Source organism: Eucyclogobius newberryi, unplaced genomic scaffold (assembly GCF_026437365.1).
Source record: "Eucyclogobius newberryi isolate DKJ021-1_F unplaced genomic scaffold, fEucNew1.0.hap1 SCAF_9, whole genome shotgun sequence".
In the NCBI taxonomy this organism is placed as follows: domain Eukaryota; kingdom Metazoa; phylum Chordata; class Actinopteri; order Gobiiformes; family Gobiidae; genus Eucyclogobius; species Eucyclogobius newberryi.
The window spans coordinates 37,904,952-37,917,286 of record NW_027316532.1 but is presented as its reverse complement, the minus strand read 5'-3'; the positions used below and the strand labels follow the sequence as shown (position 1 = coordinate 37,917,286).

General features: G+C 45.6%; 1 protein-coding gene across 1 annotated transcript in view; it reads right to left on the bottom strand.

The window, feature by feature from the left end:
- scfd2 (sec1 family domain containing 2) overlaps window positions 1–12,335 on the bottom strand; it is a 220,171-nt gene that overhangs the window by 182,443 nt on the left and 25,393 nt on the right. Inside the window, exon 4 of the mRNA XM_072439422.1 lies at window positions 5,176–5,351. Coding sequence (XP_072295523.1) covers window positions 5,176–5,351 — 176 coding nt within the window. The remainder of the gene's footprint in view (window positions 1–5,175; window positions 5,352–12,335) is intronic.

Below are 12,335 nucleotides of genomic sequence, written 5' to 3'. Positions count from 1 at the left end.
ATATGTCTTTATTATGACAAATTCATACCACTTTTATCAACTACAACCATCATTACTTAACGCTCATTTTCAGGTTGTAAAAAACCTGCTAACATTTCTTCAGTATGTATCCTTTTACTTCTTACGAGTGTTTGGGTGCAGTACTGGCTGTGAGAAGGTTGCATAGAGGCCATGTTATGTTCTGGGAAGCGGTGAAAGGGTGACTGTTGAATTTCGCCTCCGTCTCGAAGAAATGAATGCATCGAGTGACACTTTCTCTGGAGCTCGCCCAAAACCTCCTCAATCTGGCCCTTTCAGAGCCAAACCAAAAGCCTCAGACACCAGGACACCCAGCAGGAGGTCCAGGATAGGTGCTGGCCGGGTGGAAACATCAGCCAAAGCGTCTGGATCAAGTCAACGCTCAGACGAGGCATGAGCAAGGACTATATATACAGTAAAAGCACAAATACTATTACATGAAGACAGTTGTTTTTTTCATGTAATAAAGTGAAATTTATTTTGCCTCTGCACATATATATTGTATAAGCAACTCTTAGGGTCAAAATGGGACCGTTGTGTGTGGTCTGCATCACTTTATTCTCAGCGAACCAGGAAGTGCACTGTGAGCGTTGACAAACAATGTATTCAAACTTGATTTAACATGTTAAGAGCCCGTTGTGGTTACCAGGGGCAAACCTGCAGCACACAGAATAAAAACACTTACACATCGACACTAAACAAGAGATAAAGTATGAAAGCTTATTAAAAAAAAGCATTTTAGACGCACAGAAAATGTTCATAACAATTACACACAGTTACAGCGAAAAGCCCTGAGTGACACCAGCTCACATAAACACAGATCAGACTGGGGAGAGTTCCAAGCTGTGGGAGCAGCTAAAGACTCGATTTCTCCACTCAGTCCAGTACCCGGGGGACGGATCGGCAGGACACAGTGACCGGCAGGACATAGTGACCGTCCGCTCCCTGCACAAGGGCGCACAGATCGACCACATAGACTTAGAGATGAGAGTGAAGCTCGGAGCCACTCAGCCAATCACAAGGATGAATGAGCCAAACACGACCTGTCCCAGAGCTAAGCACACAAAGATACACAGATTTGAGTGAATTTAGGCACTTTTCTGTTAACTTGGTAGAAAGCACATCTCCACACAACAACGTGCAAATGATTTGAGCAGCGCCCAGATGTTTTTAGGCTTGGGAGGGCAAAACCCGCTCTGGCCTTATACACACTTATAAACTCATCACGGCAAATAAATAGTATGTGAGGAATGCAGTGAGAAAGTGAGGAACACATGTGAGTTTAAAATGAACTAGTCCTGTTTTCACGGTTTTTAAGGGTCAGAAAAATCAGGTACAGGATCTTTAACGCTGACGACACAAAACAATTACGCTTTTGATGTGGTTAAGGGGACAGAATAAACTGGTGCAAGCAACTACTGTGAACAAAAACTGTTTTAATGTGTTTAATTTGTCCTTAAATTTTATCCTCAAGGCTTTTCCATCACTTCATTGCAATAACAAACAAACACAGATATTTGTGTGAAGCTACAGTCAACAGAACGGGCCTAATAACACAAACCGTTACATCTTTCATGTGTCCAGCCAATGTAAAGAGCACGTCACATCATCTACACATTCAAACGAGTGTGGGCCTTGAACTGCACTGCCCCTGTGCCCACACCCAGAGCTGGTCAGGGCTGGACTCGGGTCTGAATGAAGCCCCAGTCTGGACCCGGCTCCAGGTCTAGACCCGGACCACAGCGGCCCTCACACACTCAGGCTGCACAAACAGTCTGACCGCCCCCCTCCACACCAGAGTCATCACCAGCCACCGCCATTTTCTACTAATGTCATTAACTTTGTCCACGTCGAGCCAAAACCAAAAACTCACATGAAATTAAATAAACACAGAGGGCACAGAGGACGCACTACTCATTTTCCTTAATACCCCCATAAAACTCGATTGCAAATACAAACTCGTACACTGCACTTAAGGCACCGGAATGTGATTTATGAAGAATGTCTGAGTTAAGCCAATTACTATGTGACGCTGGTGGTCAAAATAACTGCAATATATTATGATCACAAATGAAAACACCCGAGGACACGAGTCCTTGTAAGACAAATAAACCTGCTGATCAGTTGCATTGTACATTTCAATCAGATATATCAGTTACATTGTTACAGATAAATATACTGTGTGTTTTATGTACATATAGATATCATACAGAAGCAGAGTAGAACTACATTCTTCTTGAATTCACCCGGTTATAACTGCAGAGTCTGATTTTCTATGCATCAAACAGCCGACTATACTAACTTCATACAATTCGTACTGGTAATGAACATACATTTCTTTGGTAGTGCAGTAGAAAGTATTGACCATTACAAATTGGGGGAGATGATAATAAGGTCTTCTGTAATAATTATGATGTGATTGTCATGTTCCTGGCCTCAGCTCGTGGATGACTGACGGACACACTGAGCAGTTTTTACAGCTTTTGATTGTTTTCTCTTTTGGTGAAAGAAGAAAATGAAGGAGTGAGTCCATCGTCATGTGTCAGAGGTTGTAAGGCAGGTGCTCTTCAAAGATCCAGGAGGTATATTGACTATTGGAGAAACAAAAGAGAAGGAGATCCGAGGCACTGTGACATACAATACAAGTACTGTTGTGGCTAAAGGAACATCTAAAGGAGAGGAGCCCGTGAGAGGCACACTAAAAGTTAAGGACCGTTAGATTGTGAGGACTGAGCTGCAAACGTTTTTACATCTAATGCAGCTGAACGTGCACAATCCAACGTCTCATCTCAACAACAAACCAAAAACAAAGAGAAGGAAAACATGTAAAAGAGCGAGGCTTAAAGAGAGAGTTCACCTGACTCCCCCTGGGCGCACCTTTCCTGGATAGTTTTTTAATTGTCAGAACTAGTACAAGACATGGTAATATTCACTAAAATACTATTGTTGTGTGTTGAAAACCAGGCGGTTCCAATCAGACCTGTGGCCCTCATATTAAAAGTATGAGTAGACAGCACAAAAGGAGGAGGGGATTAAAGTGGAGACGTGGAGTAAACAGACAATAGCCCTGGAGTGGTGTTTTTATTGATGTGAGCAGCGTCTGCCCCAGAAACAGGTTTATGAGCTTGTTTTTAAACTCATATTTGGCTCAGAACAAATCACACTGTTTTAATAAGATCTTTAATACTGCTGTCAAACTGATGCTTTAACTGAAAATATGCAAAGTCTTAAAATTGTTAAGGATTTCAATGTTAAAGTCATCTACTGCAGTTTGTGTTCAGCTATAATCTTACTCAGCCCGTTTTTGCTCGTTTGATTGACACCATGCTGAATAATGACATTTATGGAGTACAAGTAAAATACTCATTTAAACTATAAAGCTACTGCAATAGATTTGTCTGGCATTTCTGAGTCATCCTTTACCACAGCTGAAAATGTATTCCAAAGCCGACCTTCGTTGCGACTCTGCCACAGCGCGACACACGTGCACATCCGCCTCTGTCCGCCCCCGTAAACTAGTGCCTCGCCAAAACTCAAAACCTCCAAACAACATGATGAAAATGTGATGTTTTTTCTCTCCTGTTTACGGGATCTAAATGTTTTTCTTTCAAACTCTACTGACCTTGTTTATGAAGCAGTGGAATCTGCGTTTTTCCCCCTGTCTCCGTCACTTTAACACAACATTCTGGCCCAACGGCAACACAGCAAACCACAAGCACCCATTTACCTGCTGCGTGCCGGTCATAAAATGTTTACCCAAGGCAAAGATGTGAAAGAATAATTACGCGTTTAATCACAAATTACCTCAACATGTAGCTTTCTCACTAAATAAAGTCAGTATAAACATATTGGAAATCCACAACCACAAACTGATTAGTACCGAAGGTCTGCCTGAGCTGCTTCTATAGTTTATATACTGTGCTTTTCAAAATGTCCGTAACAACTGCCAATGTAAATACCACCGATAGATTCTGCGTTGGAGCTGTTGTAAATAAGAATAAGAGCCAGTGAGAGACACTTTAAAATGTATTGGACAAAGTTGGTTGAAATGTATGCCTCTGATGTCCAAAAGTTGCAGACATTATTACAGAAGGGCAGAGTTTTTCATTGCGTTCTTGGCAGCAGAAGTCGATGGGAGGTGTAGCCAATAAATACTGCCGTCTTTTGCAGATTTATGTGGCCCACGATAGAAAAACCCATGTAGCATTACACCAATAAAGTTAACTAATTCAAACCGTTTTTAGCAAAGAAAGGCTTGCCACAGTTGGATTAAGGTTAAAAATCTGTTGAAAATGAGGCTAAATTTCATTGATATAAGAATGATGTTGATATTACATTGGAATAACCAGGTAAATTCACTGAAGTACGCGCAGTTCAAAACCAGCAGCTGAATAGAAACATGCAATCAAACCATAAATATACTTAAATCTTTAACTTTAACTTTATTTCTCATCATAGTGGAAATCTGTCTTTACTTTACTTAAAATTGGGATCTCACATCAGATCTGCAGAGTTTTCTGATCAGTCTTTGTTTGCATTTCTTATGGATCTCATCCACATTTTGTGTGAAATCAAACTTGTCATCAGCGTGAGTTCCCAGATACTTGAAGCTGCTCACCACCAGTGACCTGATCAGAGCTGGAGCGGGACTGGACAGGGAGAGGATCGTTTAGGACAAGCTCTTTCTTCTTGTCAACATTAATAATCAGGAAATACTGTCTACCATTGTTCAACCCAAAAATATAAGGTTACAACACAATTAGCTCCATAAGTGGCTATGGTTTGTGCAGTGCAGCATATGGAAAGAATGAATAGAAAGCAAAGTGACTTGAGTGCATTATAATATTCTGTGCAATGATAATAATTACAGCAAATGTTTACTTTGGTTTGTAGAGCGACATATTTCGACAATTATCTTTAGTGCAGAGTGAAAAAGTTATGTTTAAATACAACTTTAGAGTGCAATTGTAGAACTGTTCAATACAGTACTAGAATATTAAACACTTATTGTCGTCAAAAGCTGTAAACTGAAGCGCACATTTTCACCCAATATATTTAATCACTCTTTCATGCTGTAGCTCCCGTATTAAACCCGTGTTCGCTCTGGCGTCGCTCGTCCCATGTGTGGACACTGTCTTATGCAGCAGGAGCTCTGACCTGCAGCAGGAGTCTCTCGAAGGCCAGGCAGGCGTCCCATCTGGGTAAACTTGGGTGTCGCAGGGTTTGGGCCGTGGCGAGCCCCAGCTGCAGGACCCCGCAGTGACTCTCCAGCGCCCCCCGACTGCCCCGGAAAGGCTGCACATAGGAACACAGCTGGTCCGGGGTCACGCGGCCTGAGGAGAAGCAAGAAGGACGTTTCATCTGAAGAATCCATTTATGAAGAAATCTTTTTAGTTTTACGGGGAAGTCCTCGATTAGATATAAACTCGACTTTTTACTTTTAATTTGTGACATGTTTTATTAAAGAAACCCCTTCTAAGATACACTCTGCATTTATTCAGGCTTTGAACAGGTACAAGTTCCAAAGTTAAGATTATAAACTATATTGTGACCTTAATACTCACAATAATTAGGTCACAATTTAGTCATAAGAGCTGAAAAAATAATAATTGTAAGAATTGTAGGCAGCAACAGTTCAATGTATACTGCAAAAATGTCATTTATTTCATTCAGAACGTTTGGTTTAATAACTCTAGTGAGGAATGGTGATCTATTAAACATTGTGAATTAAAGCAAATTAAAGATTTCACTGTTGTTTGGTCGAATCGCCAAGAACTGTGATGTTTTTTCTCACAGTAATTCTAACCGTGATTTACCGTGACAAATTGACTTAAAGAGAATCCTGCGTAGAAAAGTTTGTCTTCAATATATTTTTTCAGTAGTATTTTCGCACTTTGTTTTGCTCTGTTGTGAAAGGTTTGATTTACTGTACAACAAGGGAACTTATAATATGCTTCCCTTGAGATTTATAGGTGGTGCCTTATTGAAAACAAATAGATATGCTAACATGCTTGAATTTATTCTAACGGTCTGGAGCAGGACAAACAACAACTCCACCAGAATATAATAGACTTTTTAATAACAGTCGTGCACGCAGCAGAGGGCAAAGGGGACTGAGCGAGACCAAAGAGGGGAATTATTCTAATGAGTAAAGAATACACTTCAGGCTGAGAGCGACCGGAAGGACATGTGTCGAGAACTCTTTTACTGAGAACCACTTTAACGTGTCAGCGGAGTGGATTTAAAGGAACATTAGCAAACAGTATTGTCACGATACTGAGGAAGAGACGCAATACTTAAAACAGATTTCAAAATAACAGTACTTTCTTTTTGTTACCATGTGGTCTTATACTAATTCTGATGAAGCTCACGATCATACTACGCATTCATCATCATACATCGTTTTCAGAAAATATTGTATTTTGTCATGTTTATGTCATTTTTTTCAGTATCGATACTTGTTCAAATGAGTATCTAGTTTTGATACTAGTTCTTAGTGTTGATTAAGAGTGTAATTTTCGATAAAAGAACAAAAAGACCGTGATACAGCGTGATATTATTCCTTAGAACTAATCCAGGACCAAAGTAAGACATGAAGCAGGTCTAAACCAGGAGAGATCAGGTCTAAAAAAAAGAAGAAAAAAAAGAAATGATTGGACTATGTTATGTCTATAAACTAAGGAAATTAATTTAAAGTAGGACATGACTGTCTAATTCAGAAATTCTGCTTCAATAGAATAAGCAGGGATCGAAAGGCAAGACTTAAATCAGGAGGAAAATCACATCAAAACTGCATCTGCAAACACACCGACTACCTTCACGCGTACCCTGCATCTCAATGGTACTATCACCTCAATTTGTGAACCAACGGCGTGCGGAGTAACTTTTTGTGGCAGCTTCAGGTGTCAGAACTTGCGATGAACTCTACACGCAGAGTATATACGCAGCCGAGAAAATCACTTCATTTCTATGCAGCGGAAGTGAAGCGTCGATAAGAGTATGACTAATGAGTGTAACGTTGTAAACAATATAGCTTCTCTGGTTATTCCCTCAGACAGCACACAGACACAGGAAGAGCTGCATCAGGCTTGGCTCGGGAGGACTGGGGCTAAGGGGGGTGCGAGGAGTGTCCCGGGGCAACAAAAGGGGCACAACACGTTTAACTCCCCATAAAGCCCACTTCTTCATGTTGATGTTCTGAAGCAGGACCAGATGTGGGAGTATTTCCTGTTGGACTACATGGCCTGTGTTTTCTTTAGACATGAGTGAAGAACAGGCAGGAGGAGGAGACGGAAGTCATAAAAAAGGTGTAAAAGGAGCTATACAGTGAGGCCTCCTGAATGTACACTATCTATTTTTGGACACTTGTATAGTGTTCGATAAAATGTGGTATGATTAGGTGAAGACAGAGTGTAGTGGGCTGATTGGCACATCCTATTTACCCAAACTAAAGAGTTCAGCCGACTACCGTATTTTCCGGATTATAAGTCGCACTTTTTTTTTACATAGTTTTGGCCGGGGTGCGATTTATATTCCGACTCGATTTATCTCTGATATTATTAATTTGTTTTCACACTGGCAGCCGCATTTCACATGACAACCACAAGAGGGCTCTAAAGCAACGCAGCAACGATCTAAGCGATGCAGAAGAAGAACCAGCACTCATTCTAGAGTTTGAGGAGTTGTTCAGAAGTGACACCGAGGTTGTGATTCATTGTGAAGAGTAACATGTGCAGTAATGTATGTATAAGTCAAATTTAAACTAGTCAAAACAACGTTGAGGCTGCCCTTACACTTGTGCAAACACTGCATCAAAACTGGGACTAAACCGAAATTAATCCTGGAACTAAACCAGGACTAGAACAGGACCAAACCCAAGTCTTGATGTATGAGGTATGAACGCAGCTTTCTCTTCAGCGCACAACTGTAAACTCGGTGTTGTCGTGCTGTTGTCTGGTGTTGAAGAACAGACCGGGCTCTGCTCTTTAGAAGTGACACAGAGGAAGAAGAATTCAATGCATTCAGTGATTTTGGGTAAAACTGATGCTTTGGTAAACTTGTTAGCATGTTCTTTATGCTATAGTTATCTGAATAACTGTTCATATGTTAGGTTAACATACCAGACACTAACGACGAGTTCGTTGTCTGTGCGTCATGTAGCTGAAGGTGTTAGCGTTAGCATACGCACATCTATTCAACATGTTGTCCGTTCTCTAATCTTATTTTAAATTGCATTTCAAGATGTTCTTGGTCTTGGATTTTATCAAAATAAATGTCCCACAAAAATGCGACTTATACTCCAGTGCGACTAATATATGTTTTTTTCTTCTCTATTATGCATTTTTTTGGCTGGTGCGATTCATAATCCGGGAAATACGGTATTCATAAAATGTATAACAATATTGGCCGCACAGTTCTATGGCTGGATACTACTATAAGTTAAAGTTTCATCAAAAGTAATCCAAGAAATAATCATGTTAAAAAAAGAAGAAACAAAGAAAACGTAATCCATTCTACTCCTTATTTAAACATTTAAGTCCCCTGTCCATTACATACAGCAATATTGAAGCAGCACTTAATAGGTTCCCAGGAGAGTTTGTCGTCATTGCACTTAAAGATGTAAAGACAACATTATCCATCAGTGAAGACAAACAGCAAGCACGAGGAAGGTTTTCAGAAACATAATGAATCAGAAACATTTGTTACAATAAAAACACTATTCACTGGATCAAATGAACACCCGACAGTTAAGAGAAAAAACCTTTCCAATGTGTGCCACTTCAGCTGAAAAAAAGGCCACTTTGGTGAAAAATATGTCAGAGCTGTCGACAAAAGAAAATGTTTTTTTGGAAATAATAAGCTCCGATCCAGACATTTTCAAAAATCCTGAAAAGAGCTATTGTGAACACATCCAACCATATAAAACACTGGCAGCCCAAGTGCGCCTTGCCAAGTCTCAACTGCCAACCGTAATTCAACACAGAACCAGGAACCACGTCCAAAATCATGGCCAAACATAATTTGTCTGGAGAATAGGTGAGAATGGTACAGTCCAGGCCAAATATATCAGACTTCACAGCACGGTATGGGAAACTGCACATGAGAAGACATTTAAATACAATGTTTGGGGAAAGCCTCTTATGACGACGACACGAACAAGGCCGTTTACGTCGCCCGGATCGGCGTCACCGGGGCCCCATCCTGGAGCCAGGCCTGGGATGGGTGCTCCATGGCGAGCGCCTGGTGGCCGGGTCTTACCCCACGGGGCCCGGCCAGGCACAGCCTGAAAGAGCGACGTGGGGCCGCCCTCCCGTGGGCCCACCACCCGCAGGAGGATCCATAAGGGGCCGGTGCAGAGAGATCTGGGCGGCAGTCGACGGCAGGGGCCTCGGCGACCAGATCTCCAGACACAGAGACTAACTCTGGGGACATGGAATGTCACCTCGCTGGGGGGGAAAGAGCCTGAGCTTGTGCGGGAGGTTGAGCGATACCGACTAGATATAGTCGGCCTCACCTCCACGCACAGTTTGGGCTCTGGAACCCATCTCCTCGAGAGCGGCTGGACGCTCCACTTCTCTGGTGTTGCCCGCGGGGAGAGGCGGCGGGCTGGTGTGGGCTTGCTGATAGCCCCTCAGCTCAGCCGCCACGTGTTGGAGTTTACCCCGGTGAACGAGATGGTCGCGTCCCTCCGCCTTCGGGTGGGGGACAGGTCTCTCACTGTTGTGGCGGCCTACGGGCCGAACAGCAGTGCAGAGTACCCGGCCTTCTTGGAGTCCTTGGGAGGGGTACTGGACAGTGCACCGACCGGGGACTCCGTTGTTCTACTGGGGGACTTCAACGCCCACGTGGGCAATGACAGTGACACCTGGAGAGGGGTGATCGGGAAGAACGGCTTCCCCGATCTGAACCCGAGCGGTGTTCAGTTATTGGACTTCTGTGCTAGCCACGGATTGTCCATAACAAACACCGTGTTCAAGCACAAGGGTGTCCATCAGTGCACATGGCACCAGGACACCCTAGGCCGGAGGTCAATGATCGACTTTGTTGTCGTGTCATCAGACCTCCGGCCGCGTGTCTTGGACACTCGGGTGAAGAGAGGGGTAGAGTTGTCAACCGATCACCACCTGGTGGTGAGTTGGATCCGCTGGCGGAGGAGGAAGCCGGACAGACTTGGCAGACCCAAGCGCATTGTGAGGGTCTGTTGGGAACGTCTAGTGGAGCCCTCTGTCAGTAGGGTATTCAACTCGCACCTCCGGGAGAGCTTCTCCCATGTCCCGGGGGAGGTTGGGGACATTGAGTCCGAGTGGACCATGTTCTCCGCCTCCATTGTTGATGCGGCTGCTCGGAGTTGTGGTCGCAAGGTCTCCGGTGCCTGTCGTGGCGGCAACCCCCGAACCCGGTGGTGGACACCGGAAGTAAGGGATGCCGTCAGACTGAAGAAGGAGGCCTATCAGGCCACTCTGGCTTGTAGGTCTCCGGAGGTCATCGACGGGTATCGGCAGGCCAAGCGAGCCGCGGCTCGTGCTGTCGCAGAGGCAAAAACCCGGGCCTGGGAGGAGTTCGGGGAGGCCATGGAGGAGGACTATCGGTCGGCACCAAAGAAATTCTGGCAAACCGTCCGGCGCCTCAGGAGGGGGAAGCAGTGTCTCACCAACACCGTTTACAGTGCGGGTGGAGGCCTGCTGACCTCAACTGGGGATGTCGTCGGACGGTGGAAGGAATACTTTGAGGATCTCCTTAATCCCTCAGTCACGTCTTCCGAAGAGGAAGTGGAGACCGGGGACTCGGTGGCTGGCTCATCCATCACCCAAGCTGAAGTCACTGAGGTTGTTCGCAAACTCCTCGGTGGCAGGGCTCCGGGGGTGGATGAGATCCGCCCTGAGTACCTAAAGTATCTGGATGTTGTAGGACTGTCTTGGTTGACACGTCTCTGCAACATCGCGTGGCGTTCGGGGACCGTGCCTCTGGACTGGCAGACCGGGGTGGTGGTCCCTCTGTTCAAGAAGGGGGACCGGAGGGTGTGTTCCAACTACAGAGGGATCACACTCCTCAGCCTCCCGGGTAAGGTCTATTCCAAGGTACTGGAGAGGAGAATCCGACCGATAGTCGAACCTCGGATTCAGGAGGAGCAGAGTGGTTTTTGTCCCGGTCGTGGAACACTGGACCAGCTCTATACCCTCCATCGGGTGCTCGAGGGTTCATGGGAGTTTGCCCAACCAGTCCACATGTGCTTTGTGGATCTGGAGAAGGCTTTCGACCGTGTCCCTCGGGGTGTCCTTTGGGGGGTGCTCCGGGAGTACGGGGTCCGGGGCCCTTTGCTCAGGGCTGTCCGGTCCCTGTATGACCGGAGCAGGAGCTGTGTTCACATTGCCGGCAGTAAGTCAGACATGTTCCCAGTGCATGTTGGACTCCGCCAGGGCTGCCCTTTGTCACCGGTTCTGTTCATAATTTTTATGGACAGAATTTCTAGGCGCAGTCAGGGGTCGGAGGGTGTCCGGTTTGGGGACCACAGGATCTCATCTCTGCTGTTTGCAGACGATGTTGTCCTGATGGCTCCATCAAACCCGGACCTGCAACATGCACTGGGACGGTTTGCAGCCGAGTGTGAAGCGGCTGGGATGAGAATCAGCACCTCCAAATCCGAGGCCATGGTTCTCGACCGGAAAAAGGTGTCTTGCCCTCTCCAGGTGGGTGGGGTGTCCTTGCCCCAAGTGGAGGAGTTCAAGTATCTCGGGGTCTTGTTCACGAGTGAGGGAAGGATGGAGCGTGAGATTGACAGGCGGATCGGTGCAGCGGCTGCAGTGATGCAGTCGCTGCATCGGACCGTTGTGGTAAAGAGGGAGCTGAGCCGAAAGGCAAAGGTCTCTATTTACCGGTCGGTCTACGTTCTGACCTCACCTATGGTCATGAGCTTTGGGTAGTGACCGAAAGAACAAGATCGCGGATACAAGCGGTCGAAATGAGTTTCCTCCGCCGTGTGGCTGGGCGCTCCCTTAGAGATAAGGTGAGGAGCTCGGCCACACGGGGGGAGCTCGGAGTAGAGCCGCTGCTCCTCCACGTCGAGAGGAGCCAGCTGAGGTGGCTCGGGCATCTGTTCCGGATGCCTCCTGGGCGCCTCCCTCGGGAGGTGTTTCAGGCATGTCCCACCGGAAAGAGGCCCCGGGGAAGACCCAGGACACGCTGGAGAGACTATGTCTCTCGGCTGGCCTGGGAACGCCTCGGGATCCCCCCGGAGGAGTTAGAGGAAGTGTCTGGGGAGAGGGAAGTCTGGGAGTCCCTGCTCAGACTGCTGCCCCCGCGACCCGGCCCCGGATAAA